General features: G+C 49.8%; 2 protein-coding genes across 3 annotated transcripts; one reads left to right on the forward strand and one right to left on the reverse strand.

Annotated features, from left to right (window-relative positions):
* Positions 1-211: 211 nt before the first annotated feature.
* On the forward strand, positions 212-7593 carry LOC308577678 (retinal homeobox protein Rx1). Its single transcript, XM_081178071.1, has 3 exons — positions 212-318; positions 5571-5826; positions 6295-7593. The coding sequence occupies exons 2-3, from the start codon at positions 5584-5586 to the stop codon at positions 6736-6738; spliced, it is 687 nt and encodes a 228-aa protein (XP_081034197.1). The 5' UTR covers positions 212-318; positions 5571-5583; the 3' UTR covers positions 6739-7593.
* Positions 7594-11515: 3922 nt separating this feature from the next.
* On the reverse strand, positions 11516-20631 carry REEP6 (receptor accessory protein 6). Of its 2 annotated transcripts, XM_081177532.1 has the most exons (6): positions 20481-20631; positions 16504-16597; positions 15587-15725; positions 14615-14783; positions 14020-14093; positions 11516-12727 (listed from the first exon to the last, which is right to left on the reverse strand). In XM_081177532.1, the coding sequence occupies exons 1-5, from the start codon at positions 20593-20595 to the stop codon at positions 14068-14070; spliced, it is 543 nt and encodes a 180-aa protein (XP_081033658.1). In that variant the 5' UTR covers positions 20596-20631; the 3' UTR covers positions 11516-12727; positions 14020-14067. The 2 variants fall into 2 exon arrangements, with proteins under 2 accessions (XP_081033658.1, XP_081033657.1); XM_081177531.1 differs by lacking the exon at positions 14020-14093.
* Between the last annotated feature and the right edge of the window lie 361 nt (positions 20632-20992).

The raw sequence follows: 20992 nt of genomic DNA on the forward strand, positions 1-20992 counted from the left end.
AGGGGACACTTAGAGCAATTACTTAGCCAGAAAGTAACTGTCAATCATTCTTAAAGGGGAAGGCCTCCAATTAATAACCTCGTCCTAATCCGCTGGACTCATTTCCAATCTGCAAGGGTCCGGTGACATCTGCAAGACTAAATAAAGAATCTCCTTGGGGCTTTGGGCGAGGTGGGGTCCGTGACAGCTAAGGCGACCACGGAGCATCTTGGCTGCCAAGCCAGAAGATTGGGAGCGAGTGAGCCGCTTGTTTGGCTTCCTGAAGGGGACCGTCAAAGTTAAATACTTCTGAGCAAATCCAAGTAGGGCCGGGAGCAGGTAACAGAGCCTTCGTAACCATCTTTCTTTTCTCTTGTTTCCTTCCGTTATTATTATATCCATCGCTTGTTAATGTTGCTGCCCTGGGGGATTTTGCCAAAGATTCATACCAAATCCTGACAGAAAATTGAGACAAGTAGATTGTTTTCCTCTCAGTTCCAGAGAGTGCTAGAGGTTTGGTATGACTCCCAACCCCTGGAACAGGGGCTGCAAATATAGAGGATAATTGCTTTTTTTTATTTTAACAATTTGAAAGGGAGGAAGGAGAGCATAGCAGTGAGTTGCAGAGGGGCCCAAACTTAACCCCTCGACCCCACTGAAATCACGGCATCCCAACATAGATGTGAATAATAATACAAATTATTATTATTATGAAGAAGTGTGCATGCACACGAAAGCTCATACCAAGAACTAACTTAGTTGGTCTTTAAGGTGCTACTGGAAGGAATTTTTTTATTTTGAATACAAATTAAGGTCATCAATAGGCCGTTCAAGCTGATCAGCTGAAGCAAGAATATAACACCCAGCCCCAGTTGACCTGATTTCTACATTCCAGGAAGTCTCTCTCTCCTTCCCAAGAAGGCCGGCTTCATTGAATTCTACAGCTGGGAACTTTTATTACTTTCCTCCCCAATATTAGACCATATTAGGAGGGCATGGGGGACCCCCCCAATATTCCAGAACTGCTCCCCCTTTGCCACGTGGGCCCAGCAAAATGCCCTTTCTGCCCCCCATCCTGTTTCCAGTCCCTGTAACATTTCCGGAAAGCAAAAGTGTCTTTTAAGAATAAATCAACATTCGGATAGCAACTAAATCCCCAAGAGATTGTGCGTCTCGGCGATGCTTTTCCTTTCAATCTTCGAGCTTAAGAACTTAAAGCCAAAAAGGGGGAAAAAACCTGCTGTGCATAAGGTGGAGTTGATTGTTTCAGAAAGAAAAAAGATATGAGGGGGGAAAGGCATACGGAGCCTGGCTAGGACAATCAGGCAGGAAAACGTGGATAAATAAACTGTCTATTTTTCTAACTACATACATTTTAGCTAAGACCTTTTGTTAAGGGTTTGAAAATAAATAAATCAATCCATCACATCTTTTGACCTCCCCTCTGCCTTCTTGAGTCCTGGGAAGGCCAAGAGGCTGAATTGTGGAAGGAAGTGTTGGACCAAGAGAGCTGAAACTGACTCAGTTTCTTTTCCCAGGAAGTCACTTGTGGACAACTCCACCCCACCTGGCCTGGGCACAAATCCTGCAGGGCGGGGGCTACAGATGGAAATGCAACAGGGTGTCAGAAGAATTTTGTTGGGGTGGGGCGGCGAAGGGAAGGTGCCTAAGAGACAAACTTTCTGTTGCAGTGCGAAATTTTGTACAGGGAGGGGGAAATCCATTAATTTCAGTTTCTCAGATTTTGCGGGGGGGGGTTGCATCATTTCCATTCTTAAGTTCTCCACATTTCCAGGTTGTGGCTGGGCGGAGCAAATATTGTTTCGTTTTAGGGAGTGTGACTTAGGCAGGTTTGTCTTTAAACATGAACCAAATTGGATTCCTTCCCCCTTCTAATTTTGTGTAGGGCAAAATTAGGCCCTACACAAAATTAGGCCTGAGGGCCGGATCCAGAGCATCGCTGAGGGTGATGGATCCAGCCCAGGGAGTGGGGAAAGGCATAGCAGACCCAACAGGGACGTCTCCTGCACAAACGACAGGGCTATACATTTATTTTTTGCGATTATGTTTATATCCCCCCCTTCCTTCCTAAGGAGCAGGGGCGGTGGGGGGGGGGGACAGGCATCAGTAAGTGATCAAACAGTCTTTAAAAGAATTGCAAAAAGCAATTCTGATGCAGATGCAGATTGGGAAGTTCTCTACTTCAAAGGCTTGTTGCAAGAGGAGGCGCCCAGAAGACATTTAATGGAAAGGGAATTCCAAAGGGCCTACATTGGGCAGAAGGAAACTCCTGAGAAGGTGGCATCACCTACAGAGTCAATGGGAATATAGGGGGGGGGACAGCCTTTCAGGTCTCCTGATCCCACACTCTATAGGGCCTTTTACACCTTGAACTTAGCCCAGTAGGTCGCTATGTGGCAGCTGGTGAGAGCGACACATGCGGGTTGCACAGGAGAATTTCCTGTTGGATCAGGGCCCATGCAAATTACTCGCCACTTCCCGAATCAATATAATGCCACAAATGCTTACGCCGCCATAAGGTGTGCAAGGCCAGTTTTTCAGGGAGCAAAAATGATGGCTCAGAAACACAAACACGCCCCCCCCCAGCCTCCCCCCCCCCAGCAGCGTTCATTTCAGGCCACTTTAGAAAAGCTTCCCCCTTCCCAAAATCATTTGCTGTGCAACTGGGACCGGGGACAGTTTTCAGCCAGTGAGCCACAATGTCATGGTAGGCAGTCTTTGGAACAGCAGGACACATGGTGCTGGGGGTGGGGAGGGTCTCAGGCGCAAAACTGGGTGACTCCTCTGCACAAACAGCTACATCCTAGCCGCACAAGGGTCCCCCCCCCCACACCCCGTTCTCCATTCAGGCCAGGGAGAGGCAGCCTCAGAGGAAGTTGCAGGGCCAGGCCAGCGAGGAGGGGGCTGGGGGTATCCCTGGGGGCCCCACAGAATTATAGCGGGAGGCATTTGCCCCCTGGATCTGGGAGATTCCTGTCCCTACCCACACTGTGACAGGAGAAGTCCCGTTGAAATCAATGCACCATTAGCCTGCTCTTCGTATGGCACAGGGGGACACAATCCTGCCCCCACTTTCTCTGTATCTCCAAACTGCAATGATTGCTCCTCTCCCACAAGCCTCCCTCCCTCTCTCCTTTTATACCTCACCCTCTTATCACCATAATTAAGTTGGCTGCGGAGGTCCTGGGGGAATCCACAGCATGCCATTGGGAAACTGAGGCTCGAAATCCTTAACAGCTCCTTCTGCCAGTCGGCAGAAACTCATTTTAAAAGGAGCATCTGAAAAGGAGAACATATCTGTCTGGCTGGATCACGACATCTGACTGCAAGTCCCGTTTGTGTTGCTATGTAGCTGAACGCTTGCAAGCCTCTCCCTAACAGTTGGGGGGACATTGTTACAAGGGCACAAACTGGCGGTAGAGACTGGTCCAGTCACGTAAAGGGGACATTGCCCCACCAGCCTCAGTCCACTCTCATCCAGCCCCCCCTTTCCTGCCTTGCAAGCCTGCCAGCTTCCTGCTGCTCCATGGGCTCCGTGTCCCCCGTGCAGAACTCGGAAGGAGGCAGGAGAAGGGGACTCCCCGTGGGAGCTTCAGTCCCTGGTGGGGCTTCAAAGGGACTCCCTGTCTGCAGCCCTGCAGCCCCTGTTGCCCCACAGAGGGAGAGGGACTCCTGGACACTTCCTCAGTTCCTCTTGGAAACAATGGCCTTATTCAAGGCCATGAGGTCTAGAATCTTTGCCTTTGGGGGCAGGACCACCCCTTGGCTTGGTAGAAGGTTACCCTAGATGTGTGTGTGTGAGAGAGAGAGGGGGGGGAGGAAGGAAGTAGTGGCACGAGACAGGTGTCTCCTCGTCCGCCTGATCCAGGGATTTAGCCAGGATCAGGGCTCTTGTAGTGAGCTCGGCAGACCCAGCGTTGCGCCAACTTGGAAAGCAGCAGGCAGATCAGGAGCCTCTGACCGCTTCCACCTGCTGGCATCCCCCTTGGACCTGACATCTCACCAGGCCTTCTTCATTTTCTTCACCGAAAGAGTTCAAATCTGAGGTACTAGCACCCCACCCTGCTTTTAAACAGCTGCAATCAACTTTGGGGAATAATTAAATTGCACTAAATTGTACCCGAGGCAATGAGCTGGTCTGGGATTCTACTCCCAAACTGTTGATATTTTATTGTTGTTAATTATTATCTGCAAAAGGGGCGTTTTTTTCTTTTGCCTTAGAGAGGCAGGAAAGATGGCCCTATCCTTAGGGGACTAAGGATTCCCTTATTGCAACCCTAAAGGAGGGATGGAAAGACCCTTTCCCATTTTAAATTCAGCTTTCCACATTTCTGCCACAGCTTGTAAGAGAAAAACATTAATCCTTATGAAAATTCCCTAGCATTCTAATGCAAATTTATGCTAACAATCAGATTTTGGTATGCAGTTTTTACTTAACAAACACATTTTTGAAAGACATTTATCCTAACGTTATGTATCATTGAATGTTATTTTCATATGCATATATTCAATTTTATGCACACTTTCCTGTAATATGTTCATTTTTTAAAAGGTTGTTTGGTAGGAGAACTGCATCAAAAACAGGGTGTTGCGGATCTCATACAGCTTTGAACATTGCAAATTTGATAGATTCCTCTTTAAATGCATCAACTGCCTCCTTAGCATAAAGTCATAGATGACATTTCAGGTTGGGATGCAGTAGGGAGACACATGCTCTCAGTTTGACCCTTGGCATCTCCAAGCGCAATGAGGTCCTGTCAAACCAGACACCTGCTGCCAGTCAGTGTGGGCAACAGAGTTATGAGGACCAGAATCCTATTTCATTTTTAGGCGAAGAACACTAGCTCAGAGCTAGAACACTTGCTTTGCACACAGAATGTGGCGCGCATTAATGTGTTAATTGCGATTTCTCACAGTTTCTCATTTTCCAGTCTCAAGCTCAGTTCTCCTTGTTTCCACCTCAATTTGCAAAAATATTGTTTAAAGTGAGTCTTCATGAAAACCCATCAACATTTCATGGCAAATGCATCCTAATATGCCCATTTCTGTATGCAATTTCCCCAAGCACCCACACATATTTTTGCAAAGTGATTTCTTTTGATATAACGTGGGTTTCGTGGGTTATTTTCACTAGTTTGTGAATTTCTGAGACACACTTTTAGCTCAGTACAAACATTTTTGTACAGCTTGCTTGGCTCCTGCATTCATTGCAAAATTCGGGTAAGTGGAAAAATTCAAACGATGGCTATGTTTTGCTTTGTGCAAAACACTAGAAAGTTCTTCGCAATGTTTAGCCTAGAAACTCGGTTTACTAAACCTCTTGGCTAATTGCAATCATTCATATACCAAGCGGACTAGCCCTTGGCGGGCCCTTTAAATTTCTGCACTGGCTCTGCAGCCGCCATTGGCCAGCGAAGGAGGAACCAAGCAACCCATCGTTCCTCTACCCATCTCCTCCTCTCCTAATTGCCTGCCGGGAATTCCTGGCCACTGCTATGGGACCCACTATATCTGCCCCTGAAAAGTACGCTGCTCAGAACTATCCAGAGTTCTCTGACTTTTCTGCGCAGATCGACGGGCGAGATGTTCCTCAGCAAGTGCGAGGGGGAGCTGAGTGAGCTGCCGAAGAGCGTGGACAGCGAGGGGACCATGCCGGAGATCCTGGAGGAGGAGCAGCCCAAGAAGAAGCATCGCCGGAACCGGACCACCTTCACCACCTACCAGCTCCATGAGCTGGAGAGGGCCTTCGAGAAGTCTCACTACCCGGACGTCTACAGCCGCGAGGAGCTGGCCATGAAAGTCAACTTGCCAGAGGTCCGGGTTCAGGTGAGCAAGAACAACGAGGAGCTCTGGGGACAAAGTGGTGGAGCTGGCCGCTGAATTCTGCCCGCTGAATTTATTGCAATTATATAGTTTTTATCAATGTTTAGTTTATAGATAGATGATAGATGGATAGATAGATGATAGATAGATAGATAGATAGATAGATAGATGATAGATAGATAGATAGATAGATAGATAGATAGATAGATAGATAGATGATAGATAGATAGATAGATAGATATAGATAGATGATAGATAGATAGATAGATAGATAGATAGATAGATAGATAGATAGATGATAGATAGTTTTTCTGTTTTTAGCAATTCTTGTTTTTAAACTGTAAGCTACAATGAGTGCCATCAGGGGGAAAGGCAGGGTGCCAATAAATATAGAATAATAACAACAACAACAGTGATGATGATGCTGATGATGCCGTGGATGCTTTGAGAAGGTGCTTCTCCTTTTCGCAGGTCTGGTTCCAGAATCGGAGGGCCAAGTGGCGCCGGCAAGAGAAGATGGAGGCCAACTCCATGAAGCTCCACGATGCGCCCATGCTGTCGTTCAACAGGCCCCCCATGGCCCCCAACGTGGGGCCCATCGGCAACTCCCTGCCCTTGGACCCGTGGCTGACCTCGCCCATCTCCAGCGCCACGGCCGTCCACAGCATCCCGGGCTTCATGGGCCCCACGCAAGCCCTCCAGCCGGCCTACACAGGGCACTCCTTCCTCAACAGCCCACCCGCCATGCCCCAGAGCATGCAGCCCATGGCGCCCGCCGCCTACCAGTGCGCCACCACCTTTGTGGACAAGTACCCTCTGGAGGACGTGGACCAGCGCAGCTCCAGCATCGCTTCGCTGCGGATGAAGGCCAAGGAGCACATCCAGACCATTGACAAAACGTGGCAGCCCATTTGATGGCGGGGCAGGCGACCCACCGTGCCAAACCCTGGCCAGGAAGGGGGGCAGAGGAAGGAAGCGACACCGCGTGGTCTCTGGCCAGGCGACTCTCAGCTTCTTCCATCGCGGCCAGTGACTATGACGTGGCCTCTCAGGCACTGCGGACGGTGGTTCCGCTTCAAGCCAGCTGGGTTTACGCTGGCTAATGGCGACGGTTTCGCTGTCATAGTCGGGCGTTGCCTCGAATGAGAGAATTTAGCACCAGGGACTCAAATCCTGAAGTTCTTGCTCCCCCCACTTTCCCTCTGACTCTGGTTGGGGCAGTGGGATTAGGGAATTCCCCCCAGGGAATCTTCTCCTTGCATGGGGGCGGTTCCAGTGGTTACGGGGATGAAGGACATCTCTCCACAGAAGTTTGGCAGTTTGGGCTCTGCCATATTCCTCTTCTAGCAGATATTTGGGGGATATTCTGAGTTGTGGATTGGACTGGTTGGATTCAGTGATTCCTGCACCCCCTGGAAAGGGGATATCAAAAACAAGGAAGCGAAGGATGTGGTGGAGATTGCAAAAACAGGACCAGATGCCCTTGGCAAGGCTGTGACATCGCACCAAGTCACTAGTCCTCATAGAGGGCAGATTCAGTCTTGGAGCAACTGATTTGTATTGATTGCAGGAGAACAAAATGACTATGAACCATCTCGACTGGCCCCCATCAGTCGTAAATCCCTCCAGGCCAGATGGACAGCTCCTTTGTTTCTGCCCAAAGCAGCCAGCTACTCCAAAGGAGATTGCATTCCAAAGTGGGCACACCACTTTCTGTTTACACATCCATTTCCCTTTCTCTCTGTGTGGGTTTCACTTGCTCTGCTTTTTCTTGGGTAGACATTTCTCTCTGATGTTTGTCTCAGAATTGCCACATTTGGTGTGATTTCTATGCAGCAGAGTTCAGCCAACAGAATGAAGGAGGGGAAAATATTTTCTTTAATAATTTCTCACTTTCTCACTTCTTTCAGTCCATCTCAGCATAGTGAGAAAGACCGGTGTCTGCTCAGGCTGGTACTCAGACGCCTTTTGCTGGTCTCAATGCAGGACAGAGAGGTTTGTGCGTGTGTTGAAACTCGCTTACTGTACAAAGGTACCGGGGCATCCGCTGTTCCACACATTTTGCCTTCACCCACCCCTGGGACTCCCCCCCCCCCCGCAGCGAAGAAGGGAATGGGACACTCAGGCTGCAAAATGCTCCTCCCCTGCCTTCAGCAGCCGGTTTGCTCCCCAGGCGCCCATTCCCAATCTGTCAATGTGCAGTTAGCCGCACTGGTGCTGACTGGAGCTTGTTGCCCCAAAAGAACGGGAGCTGGGGGGCGGGGGGCGGGGGTTTGGGAACTAAAGGCTGCCTCAACCCCCTCATTTCTCATTTAAGGTGGGTTGTAGGGCTCACCCAAAAAGTTGCACTTTGCACATGCTAACTACTCCAATCTTTGCTCTTATAGCAGTTCCTCACCCCCTTAGATTGCGGAGTATGGAGGGGGGGCTGTAATCATCATTAGGAGTGCAATCCCACTTAACCTTTCCCCTGTTATTAATCCTAATGAAAATTGCCCCCCTTCCACCGGAAACATTTGCGACTGAAGAAAGGGTCTACGGCTGCAGCAAAGCCTTGCGGATGCTCCAGAAGCTGGGGACGACGAACTCAGGCCCCCCTTGACCACTGGGCATGCTGGTTGTTGCTGGAGCAGGAAGGTTGCGGCTTCCTCATCTGTGAACCACCCACTTCTGCTGTTTCTCCGCCAGGGCCCTTGCACAGTCTCCGTCCTTCCTCTCCCTCTTTTTTGGTCCAGCTGCCGCCTCTCACCTCGTCTCCCCTTCCACCGGGGGTGGGGGGTGGGGGTGGGGGGCGTCAGACCCGATTCCATATTGCACGCCTGGCTGCCCCCACAACAAAAGGGGCCTGGCCAGGGCTGCTTCTCCCAAGCCCCACCGACCCCCACGGGCCACTATTGTTGTCTTGCGACAGATGCGAGGCTCTGGGGTGCCCCACGGCGCTCGTTAGGGGGAATCTGCTCACCCATCACTCTGCCGGAGGTTCCCAGGTGGGGCAGGGGGGCCCGTCCCTCCGCCCCAGCCGACCAGGGCTGAGACTTTCCTTGCAAAGGGCTCCCTCTTCCCCAAAGTGGGGAGGCAGCAATCCTTCGGAAGGCCAGAGGCTGGGATCCTGGGGCTGGGAGAGAGCTCTTGGGCTCAGATCCTTCTGGCAGGGATCGGCAGGGATCTGGTGGGCCGCTGTGGGAGCAGGATCCTGGGCTCCGGTTCCGTGTTCTGAAGGAGGAAGCTGCCCAGGTCCCCTGTCCCTTGGGGGGGGGGGGATGCAGCGGCCGGCTGTGGACTTGCCCGGGGCCCCCTTGGGGCAGCCCTTGGACCTGCCTCACTCCAAGAGAGCAGCTGGATCCGGCCAAAGTCCCACCTGGACCCGCTTTGCACAGTGGCCTGACCAGGGGCCCCAGCAGGGTCCCAGCAGGGGGTGGGGCCGGTGAGAAACAGGGCTGGGTCTGTAGCCAGAGCTTAGGGGTGGGGGGGGGGCTGCCTGGGATCCAGAGTGGCAAGGGGGGGGCTATAGATGCACAAGCCACCCGTGAGGCGTAAAAGAGGCACAGAGACGGAGAAATAGGAGGCTCTCAGCGGCTCCTGACCCTCCCAGAGGGAGACACACTTCTCGGCCCTTCATTCTGAGAACCAGCTGCTGAAACAGCACGGGGGGGGGGAGTTTTCCTGCTTCCTGGCTTCCCATTGGGTCACCTGGAGTTGATGGGCCCTTATCTGAACCAGAAGTATTATTTTGATCATTTATTGAATTGATGTACCGTCCTATACCTGGGGGTGTCAGGACAGTTCACAGCATAAAATTAAGATATAAAACCACAAAATGCCTAATAAAACTAAAAACAACAACACAATAGCCCCCCCCAAAAAAAAACACATTTTAAAAGGCATAGGATGTAAATTGGATCAGCCAAAGGCCTGGTTAAAAGGGAATGTTTTTGCCTGGCGCCTGAAGGTGTATAATGAAGGTGCCAGGCAAACGTCCCTGGGGAGAGCATTCCACAGACGGGGAGCCACTGCAGAGAAGGCCCCGCTCTCGTGTTGCCACCCTCTGGACCTCTTGAGGAGACACACGAAGGAGGGCCTCAGAAGATGTTCTCTTCTTATGGACTTAATAATAAAAAAGTTCTGTGACCAACGTATCTACTTGCAGTTGCCTGCCTTCCCAGCAACGCCACCATGACAAAAATCATTTCCTCCATTTCCTGAAGGGCTGGTGGTTCTCCCTGGCCCCATTAGATGACACGACAATTAAATGGCGCAGCAATTCAATGCCCTCTCCCTCCGCCCTTTGCCACACCTTAGCCTGCAAGGTAGCTCTTCCCTTCACCGGTCGCTGTGGGATACGTGCTTGGGGAGGGGGGCAGAAGAGAGGAGCACCCGCCCACCCCAGCGGCACTAATGGGGTTTGATTGCTGACAACCAGAGCAGGCTCCCGGGTTTGGCATGAAAAGGGGGTGGGAGAGGCTTTGTACATCTGGCGCCAGAGTCCAGCCTGTCAAGACCTCGTCAAAAGAGGCGGCTCGGTGGCGTGTCCCTTCAACAGCTGGCCCTTCCCCAATTAACGGGGCACGCTAATTAGGTCACGGGCTTTGCTTGGGCCAGGCCCCGACTCAGGAGTTTGGGAAGGAGCCTGCACTCCTTCAAGGCACACCTTTTCTTTTCCCGGGAGGGGGGCAGATTGAAACAGGCTCTGTAGTTCAGGGCAGGGGGGCCGCTTTGCATGCAGGAGGTCCCTGGGTCCATAACCTGGCATTTCCAAAATGGGCTGGGGAAAACTAATAAATAATAATAATTTTATTTATTCATTCATACTGCTCTCATCTGGCTGGGTTTCCCCAGCCACTCTGGGTGACTCCCAACAAAATATTACAAATTCAATCAAACATTAAAAACTTCCCTAAACAGGGCTGCCTTCAGATGTCTTCTAAAAGTCTGATAGTTGTGATCTGACTGACATCTGTTTGGAGGGCATTCGACAGGGCGGGCGCCACCACCGAGAAGGCCCTCTGTAACCTCACTTCTTGCAGGGAGAGAGGCCCTCGGAGATGGACCCCGGTGTCCGGGCTGAATGATGGGGGTGGAGACGCTCCTTCAGGTGTCTTGTCTGAAACCTTGGAGAGGTTGTGGCCTGTCAGTGCAGAGCAGGAATGGCCGGGAGTTACGAGGGGGGGGGGTGAGAGAAGCAGCTCAGGGTCCCAGTGGAGCTGAGACAAGCCTATCTGAGCCTCAGCAGTTGCAGTGGGTGCAAGTCTTGCCCTCGCAGGCTGCATTTCAGTCACACAAGAGTTGAATGGTTCTACACACAGACACAGAAACAAGCAAGCAAGATGGAGCGCCCTGCTCAGAACACCTTCCCATTGTGGAAGAGCAGAGGCGGACGCAGAGGTCAGCCCTGAAGGGGCCACATTACGACTGAGGAGCCCAACCGTTGCTTCTTCCACCGCACCTGACTCAGCCCATGGCAGCCAGAGGTCCTTCCGGAGACAGCTAAACCAGTCATTGCAGAAATCACACCTGTGCTCCCCCCCCCAATATCCCCAGCCGCATTGAAATATGCATTCAATGATTTGTAGAGAGACTTCCATAATGTCGTTTTGCTTTCTATAATCCTAAGTGATTGTACAGAACCGAAAAGTGTGCCAAATGACTTGGCAAGCATCTATCTCTTAAAAAATAAAAAGCAGCCGGACACAAATGGGGGGAGGACACTGGATCACTCCAACTTTATCAGCAGAAAGTACAAAGCTCACAATCTCTTAAGTTCACCACGTAGAAAATCGTCAGGAGTGTTGTGCGGTTGTTTCAGGGCGATGGGTTATCTTGGCAGATTTTCCTGCTTTGGGGGGGGGGGCTGGGACTGAAGTTCAGAGCAAGAAACGAGAGTCGTACCAACTTGAGAGTTTCTGGAATTTGTCAGGGTGTGTTTCCCATCACTGCTCCCACCCACCTCATCCCACCAGCGACACATGAAGGAGCAGCTTAGGGTGGTCTGGAGAAGCCATTAAGCTCACCATCAATACTGGAGGTCGAACACTGGCTTTTATTTGCAAGTCTTGGCATTTTCCCAAGCTGTGTATTAAGAAGATGGAGAGGACTCCAGGCCTTGCGCTGCTTTTTTAATGTGTTGCAAGATGTGAGCTCAGGACACAAATGTAGAGAAGGACAAGGGAAGCGTTTAGGATGATATCGCAATCTGGATTGCTAAGTGCTGCTTCCCCATGGAGACCCAAACCAGAAGGCCAAGACCCCCAAAGCTCCAGAATGAGAGCCCACCTTTTTGTGATTACAGGTTTTCACGCGCAGATCTGCATCCCGGCCGTACTAGGAAGCAGGGAAGCTGTTAACCAGCTGGTTCCTGGCATCTGCTCTGCCAAAGCTCAGAAGCAGCAACCTCTAAAACCTTTTTTTGCACAGCCTGAGATCCAACCGGGGGGCGGGGGGGGGGCAGCCTCATCAAGTCTCTCTCCACCCAAGGAATAGCCAACCGCAATTGCCAGGGAGAATATTCGGGGATGGAAGGATCGCTCTGGAAGTGATCACACTTTGTGACCAAAGACATAAGAACGTGGTTGGAGTGTCAGATGGGGATTAATCCAGGCAACCTCTGAAGTCACAGCACCCTCTGCTGGAGTTCAGAAAGGAAAGAAGGATATCTTGGGGTGCTCAGTGAACAGGCAATCAAATCACATTGGTGGCATCGCCACACATTTCCGGAATTTGGTGGCGGCGAGGAGGGAGGGGAGCCAAAGGAATGATCTTATCGTAGGTGCGCAGAAAACCCCCCAAAGTCTTTCCCAAGCTTCCAGGGTATTCCAGAACGTGGGCATCTTTTCTTTTGCTTGGAAGTTTAAAACGTCCGTTGCTCAGTCCTCTGTCCGTAGGGCTGTTCTCATGGCTTCTTTGGAGGCTGAAAATAAACCGAGAGAAAAGGGCGTCTCGTGAGAGCAAGGGAGGGGAGAGCCTGTTTCAGTCCTTAAGCTCAGATCTCCCCGTTCCAAGAAGACCTTGCGGGTTCCTTTAAAACCTTCCTTGAAAGTTCACATGCAGGTTTGTAGGTAATTTTGTCCAATACATGCATTTTTGCCAACCGTTTCCCCTCCCTTGCATTCCTAGGCATTACTGTATTGGCCTGAATATAAGCCGCACTTTCCCCCAAATTCCGAGTGTGGCTTAAATTTGCAACCTTACAAAAATGGGCTTTTACGATATCGCTGTAGGATTTTCTTCTACATTTGTCATTCACTGGTGTGAGTGCCAGTGGAATTTTAACGGAGTGGCTTATATTTGGGTATTGTCTTTCTTTCTTTTATTGAATTTTAATGGTGTGGCTGTCTCATACAGAGTCAGACCCCGGTCCATAAAGCTCAGTATCGTCTGACAGCAGCTCTCCAGGAATTCAGAAAGGGCTTCTCTCCTAGCCCTCTGGATATGGCAAATGTTCTCCCTCGGAGCCACAGATATTCCCCATCAAATATCCATTGGAATCAGAGCAAGAGGTTTCACTGCCAGCCAAGAGTAGGCAAAGAGCTGAGATTTTCTGCAGTGGGGAGACTTAAAAATAGCCTCTTTCCCCACCAGGAAATCCCAGCCTCCATCTCTTGCTGGCAGCCAAGAGCTCCGCCATCCTCTAATCCACTTTGTGCAAAGGTAGAGAGATGGGCTAATCCACATCTAAACTTAGCTGGCAGCTGGGGAACCCATTTCCCTGTCACTAGGTAGTGGTGGAATCTGGATTTATCTTTAGAGACAGGAGCACGTGCTCCCCGCTGCAGAGGAAAGTCAGGCGCATATTACGCTCATCAAGCCGATCTGGGAGCAGGGAAACTATTGCTGACATTTATTAATAAGAAATAAAAAGGAACATTAATTCTATTGGGGTCAGAAGATTGGGAGAAGATCGCCTAATCGAAAATAGATCTGTTGGGTCTCATTCTAGAGTCTTTTATGTAACTGAGAGATGGAAAATCACAAGTCATTTTTATTTCTCTTCTCTTCCTTGGGTCTTTTTCTTTTCTCTTCTCTCTTTGCTTTAGTTTTAATTTAGATTGGTTTCTCTTATTTTGTTGCATTGTGGACAGAAAGCTTTAAGGAAATCTTAATGAATGCTCATTGTATCTTCCCTGCCTTGAGCCCCTTAAAAAGCCACATGGTTTCTTGAACGATGACGGCTGATGTTATCCTTTGGGGAGGGCGACCTACTCGCGAGTAAAGACGGTGGTGGAAAGCTGCCTGGCGCACAGGTGGAGGTCAGCTGTCAGCCAGAGATTGCAGAACTAAGAAGACAAAAGACAAAGGACAGGGAAGAGAGCAGAGGGAATGAAAAGCTGCAGAAGGAAGAGTGAGAGATTGCGAAAGGAGGAGGAGGCCAAGCCTTCGACTGCTTGCGCACAAGAGCAGAGCAGAGTCGGGATGCACATGCCAAATTTCCAGGGTGGTTGCTTTTCAGGTGTGTTTTTTCCTTTAATTTTTGGGGGGGCCCCAAGAGAGTGGGGCTCAAAGCTATAGCTTGCTTAGCTTATACATAAATCCGGCACTGGCCTGGACACACACGACAAATTTCCAGGATCATTGCTTTTCAGAGTTTACCTAGAACAGCTTTTACCCCCCTGGGAATATTTTAAACCCTTAAAGGCACGGCTGCAGCTCAGCTGCCGTCATTCATCTTGCCTGTTTAAAAGGCTTTTAGGGCTGTCGTTTTTTCAAAAGGGCCAAACCCTCTCTCTAAGCAGCTTCCGGAATTAAAACACGATGCAACCACAGATATAAAATCCATAACCATAATTGACACAATTACCTTCCCTGGAGACGGTGGATGCGACGTGAGCGGCTCGGCCGCCGAGGTCGCTAAGGACGCTGTCGACGGTCTGGTGGTGCTTCAGAAACCAGGGGCGGATGACGTTGCGGTAGAGGACCTGGGAGCCGTTCCACGAGACGGGAGCCATGCACCACAGCAGGAAGAGACACTGCGGGGCGGGGAAAGAGGGCAGCTCAGCGTCAAAAAGCAGGGCGCTGCAACAAGGGGGCGCAGCGCATCACCACCAGCCACAGGCGTCCACTTGGAGGGGCCCAGCCACATAGACACTTTCCCAGGATACTCCATTCCCATTCCCACTGCTTTACCTGGGAACGTGGGCATCTGAGATGATATTTATTATTATTATTATTATTATTATTATTATTATTATTATTATTATTATTATTATTATTATTATTATTATTATTATTCCCTGACCACTCTGGGCAGCTTCCAACAGGATATTGAAAACACAATCAAACATCAAACATTAAAAACTTCCCTAAACAGGGCTGCCTTCTGATATGTGTGTGTGACCCACCCTTAAATGGCTCAGGATTGCACCAGTGTTAGAAACCCAAATGGCACTTTAAAACTTTTTTGTTATCTGCTACTTGACTGTAAAAAAAGAACAACCTTCAAAGCAGTTTGCAAAAAGATAAGTAAGGAAAATCGGGGGAAATTTACAGCTGTAAATTTTTCCCAATTTATCTTTCTGCAAACTGCTTTGAGGGTTTTTTGTTTTTTTACAGTCAAGTAGCAGATAAATCTTATGATAAATAATTGCTCTTCAATTGTAGACATTTAAGTGTTTTGTGTGCATATGTTTGTATTGTGTATGTGTTTGTATCTCTATCCTGCTGTTCTTAAAAAAAAACCTCAAAGTGATGTGCAATAACCATATATAACTTTGATTTAATTTTTTTAAAGAACAGCAGGATACAGATACTTTTTTAAAACGAACGACGTTACCTTGCCGGCATAATAAAAGGGAAACCAGTAAAGGAAGGTGTCCGAGAAGAACTCCGCCACGCTGAAGATCCCGTAGACGACCCAGTAGGTCAGCCACGTCGTGTCGTCGTCCTTCGTGGAGCTCTCAATGGCCTTGATGCTGAAAAGAACGGCAAGGCTGTGAGAACGTCCCTCGTTTATGCAGCACTTTGGGTCCTCCCCAGGAACCCCCCATCCCTTCCGGTCCCAACCATGTTCACCCGCAAGACGCCTCTGTCGCCACCAGTGCCAGAGCAGCCAGGGGGCCGGAGGGCTGGGCGACTGGGCCAAGGGGAGCCTTTCAGAGCTGGAAGGGTCCTCCAGAGATGGCTTCCTTATAATCTTCTAAACATGCCCAGTTCTTCCAACGGCTCCTCTTCAGGTGAGGTTTCTAAGCCCTGCTCCTCCTCTCCTGAACACTCTCCTTTTTGGCAATGCCCTTCTGCATTGGCCCTCAGCCCTTCTCTGCACTGTACTTCTAAAGTAGCGTCCCACTTCAACAGCCATAGCTTCCCCAAAATAATCCTGAGAACTGGACCTTGTTAAGGATGCTGAGAGTTGTTCGGAGACCCCCCACTGCTCCTACAACTGGGAAGAGGGATTGACGGTTAAAAAACTCTGGGAATTGTAGCTCCGTGAGAAAAACTGGGGTCTCCTAGCAACTCTCAGCCCCCTTCGGCTCCGAGGATTTTCAGGGCCGCCACGACTGTTGAGGTGGTCTGGGACTGCTTTGGATGTCAGGTGCAGGGGGGGGGGCTCGCTCTGCACCTCGATATTGGTTGCTGCTTTGGGGCAGCGGCTCTGCAGAACAGCTCCAGCGCCAGCCAGCAAAAATGAGCCCCGAGAGGGATGGAGGGAGACGAGAAGACGAGTGTCTGGCTCTCAAGATGGGTACTCACGAGACATAAGCAGGGTAGACAAAACCGATGAGATTGCAAAGCAACGAGGCGCCATAGCCAAACATCAGGTAGAGTCCCAGAAACGCAATTGCACCTAAATGGAGCAAAGCCATACTCAGAGCCTGGAAAGTTCACTTTACAAAAGGAATTCATTCCACTCCATTATTTCCCAGAAAGGAATTAATTCCCCTTCATTCTTGCCTCTTTACAAAAAGCATTTGTATTATGTTCAGTTCATGTTATGTTCCTGAACTCTAGAAGCGTCTAATCTACCCTTTATTCACAGTTATGAGGATAATAATCTTTATTAATAATTGGGGAAGAACCACAGCTTGGTGCCAGAGCATCTGCCTTGGGCACAGACGGTCCTGGGTTCCGTTCTCAGCCCCTCCAGGCCAAGGTGGGAGCTGCTGCCTCTGTCCCTCTTGAAAAGGGGAAGGAGGGCAACTCAACACACGCAGAAGGAAACAAAGGAGTTTAATAAACATGCTATGCTATGACCATTATTGTAATGTTCCGTGAAGGCCAGGAATTCTGCTGCTGCTGCTAACTTTTCCACTGGGCGACTCCAACTAAGGCAGCCCTCCATGTTTCTGTTTGAATCAGCCCCCTTTCCCTAACCAGGAGCACTGGGCTCTTTCTTCCTCAGCTGGAGGCTCAGGGCAGGTGAGGCTCGCCTGGTCGTCAGGAGCAGATGCTGCAATCAGCCGGCAAGGCATAAAAGGGCGGCAGAGGGGCTGGGGCTGCTCAACTGCTCCTCAGCTTTGGGTTTGTCTCTGGAGTGCGTCTCCCGACTGCTGGACTTTGGACTTGACATGCAGTAGATGCCAGCGGGACTTGGTGCCAGGTAAGCTGGGGGTTCAGGCCTGCTTTGCCCTCTGCCTGTTTGAAGCTTTGCTGGGGGGCTTTCTCCTGCTGGAGAGGGGATAACAGCCCATGTTTTGAATGCAGGTCTCCTGTTTCTTTTGATAACTAACCCACACATACATGGGTTGCAGATCTTCATTCTCCTACAAAAATTGCACCTGCTTGGCCTCCTCCTGCCTGTACAAGAGGCTTCTATTTGGCAAGAATGACTAATATTGATAATAAAGCAACCATAAAACCATTTTTAGAAAGTCAGCAATGAAGCTAAATAGAAGAGCAAATAAAAGCCATTCCGTTTGTGGTGGCCAGGAGCTTAAAACATTTTAAACCACCTCAAAAAACAAGGCTTCACCCTAAAGCCAGCCACTCTCCATGGCAGAAGAACAGCCAGGAACAGGCAGCTGAAAAAATGCTGAGAATTTGTTTGTTCCTTTCACTTGCTTAGAATGTTTGGGGAAAAGAGAATGCAATAAAATGGGGGGGGGGGCACACTTAGCACACCACCACCAGGGCTACATACACACTACACATTTACAGCACATTCCCCCCCCCTTCCTCAAAGAATCGTGGGAACTGTAGTTTATCCCTCAGAAAACTACAATTCTCAACAGGCTTTTTTCAAAAAGCTCAGTTCCCAGGATTCTTTCTGCTGGAGGAAAGGTGCTTTAAATGTATAGCGTGTGTTTGTGTGCAGCCATAATCCACCTGACAAGGCTGTTTCCAAAGCCGGGCCAGAACAGGCCATTTCCTCCCACACTCGCAATGGCTGCAGGCTTTTGTAAATTCTCCATTTACGAAACGGCCCTGCACAAACCGCGCCGTTGCAACAGGACTCTGCTCCGTGACAAACCTGATATTCCGGTTTAAGATTATCCCGTTCCCCCCCTAGCTGTTCCTCAGTCGTGTGCGGCAAGAACCGTTTGGGTATCTTAGCAGAGCTTGGTCAGTTTCAAACGGGGGGCTTGTGGTTTTCCTTGCGCCAACCTGGAGCTCAGGAAAAGTCCCTCTCCCTAAGAACCAGGGGGTGGCATTCCTGGGCAGAGCAGTGGGCTGCCTGACCCCCAGATGGGGCCCCGATCCCTGACAGAGCAAGTGCATCGGGGGGGGGGTGCTGGATCCAGTTCTGCGGCTAAAGGCACCTGTGTCCTCAGGGACTAAAAGAAACTGAATGCATTTTTGGAAAGCGTCCGATTATCCATGCACTAATTTGGACAGATCTGGGACTTCTTGGGTCAGTTTTAACCAGTGATGGTGGGTGTCTGTTTAGTGTGATGCGTCAGAAAAGGAACAGAGATGCCAACAATCACACACACTTGGCATGTATTAGACATGAAAAGGACCATTTTTATGGGTTTCTCTAGAGAAGGGAAGATTGCAAGATGCTCTGATAAAGGGGTGTGGTAATTTCCGTGTGACTTACTGCCTCATCTGCACGATATATGTTTAAAGCAGTAGCATTTCCCCAATGATTCTGGGAACTGTCGTTCCTTTAAGGGTGCTGAGAGTTGTCAGGAGACCCTGACAGAGTTAGAATTCCCAGAGTAGTTTAACAATCAACCCCTCTTCCCGGGGAAAGGAAACAGATTCATGGGAGGGGAATACAGAGGTCTCCCAACAGCTCTCAGTAGGTCAGCGGCAGGGAAAGATCTCCCAAGATTTCTCCCACTGCATCACATGCTAAGGAGATTAACTTTGGCACGTGGAAGGAGCGAAAAGTTGTCTCTTGCCAATTTCGGGAGGATGGAGGGACTGCAAAACACCCCACAATGTCCCCATACCTGGAAGCAACACCTGAACCTCTGTGCTGAAAACCTTTCTGTCGTAATTTGCAATTAAAGTTTCTTATCACCTCCCGTTACTAAAGGTTAGAGCCAAGACTCCACCCGTCAGCTTCTTCCCATGTATGCAATACTAACCTTGTGGAATTACTTACTGAATTTGGGAGATGGGGGACCCCAGTTTAACCCATCTGTTAAAGAGCCACCTGCAGAAAAGGGGGTGGAACATGCAGTAGTGGCAAAGGAGGGCTTTGTTTGGGGGCAGAGAGACACAGAAGCAGAGCAGCCTTCTCCAGGGAATAAACATTCATTATTACAATATATTTCACTGCTTTATTGCCAGCCCTTTGCCCTACAGTCCTAGTGTGGGGGCAGAGATCAGGGTGTTGCACTGGGACCTGGGAGACGGGTTTAAATCCCCACTCAGCCACAAAGTTCACTGGCTGACCTTGGGCCAGTCACTACCTACTCAGAGTAGACCTACTGAGGTGCAAAGACATGGCACACTTAGGCCCACGATTCTCAGACACCCCAACACTGGCATGTTTAAGAGGGGTTGCATGATTTTATTTTAAAATGCTCTATCCCAGTTCAATATCCAGCTTGAACCTCAAGACAAGTTGCAGTTGAGGAATTTTCAGGTTACAGAGACTACATGCCTTCTGGGGGGGGGGGGCTATGATTAATAATAATTAATCGTATTAATTTATTATTTATACCCCGTCCATCTGGCTGGGTTTCCTGATCACTCACCTAGGAGACAAACAACGTTTGGAAAGCAATGAGCTTTAACAACAATGTCAGGGATTTTAAAAAGGAAGTGCGGGGGAGAATATTAAGTACTGTATGTACTAAAAGACAACAAGTTAAACAATATTTGAAGGACAATTGCAAACAATTAACACTAGCAGGGTTGATTTAAACAGACTTGTAATGTTAATGAATTTTTAAAACTTTTTAAAAATATGGGACAATTATAATAAGTGAAACGTAAATTGGAAGAGGTACAAATGCGATGATACAGAAAGAATGAGGAAAACCATGAAGGGGAGGGAGGGAAGTCCATTAGCTGCTATGAGCAAAGAGGTAAAAAAGAAGGATGTACTTAAATACTATAAAATGGAAATTTAATAATAAGCAGAAGACAACAAGTTGAACCACCCTGCCTTCTGATGGGGTCCCTCCCAGCCCTTTTTTCCAAGGGGAAAAGGGGTGCTTCTGAGCATGGACAGAGTCCTCCCTCCTCCCCGGAGGGATGGAGAGGGCTTGGCCAGCCTTGCGCCTCTCTTACGCACGGCGCTTTCCCCCCCCCCCGGGGGCGCCCCGGCTCACCTGCGGCCAGGTAGTCCCTCTTGAGGCCCGTCTGCGCCTCCAGGCGGCCCAGCAGGTCGCCCACGAAGCCCGGCCGCTGCAGGAAGGCCTGGAAGCGGAGCTGCGCGGAGCCCATCGCGGAGAGAGAGAGAGAGCGAGAGAGGAGCGCACCTTTGCGCGCCGGAGACGCGGCTGCCCGGCGGGGGGGGGGCGGGGCGGGGGCGCCCTGGCTGGGCCAATGGAGGGCGAGGGCGGGGCCGACAGGTGGGCGGAGGCGCGCAGGGGCGCGGAAAGGGCGCAGGGGTGCAAAGGCGCGCAAAGGGCGGCCAGGCGAGCGCGCCGCTTCTTCAGCAGATCTAGAATCATAATCTAAGAATCATGAGGTTCCTCTCTAACCTTCTGGTTTTGTTTTTTGTGTATGGATCTTGAATCCTCCCCCGTAACTAAACCATCTTCGGTTTGATTTTATTCCAGTGCTGGGCAGTGGATCTAAACGTATAAAGACATTATTTTGGCTTAAAAAGTCGATAATT

The sequence above is a fragment of the Podarcis bocagei genome, assembly GCF_964188305.1.
Source record: "Podarcis bocagei genome assembly, chromosome: 18".
Lineage (NCBI taxonomy): Eukaryota > Metazoa > Chordata > Lepidosauria > Squamata > Lacertidae > Podarcis > Podarcis bocagei.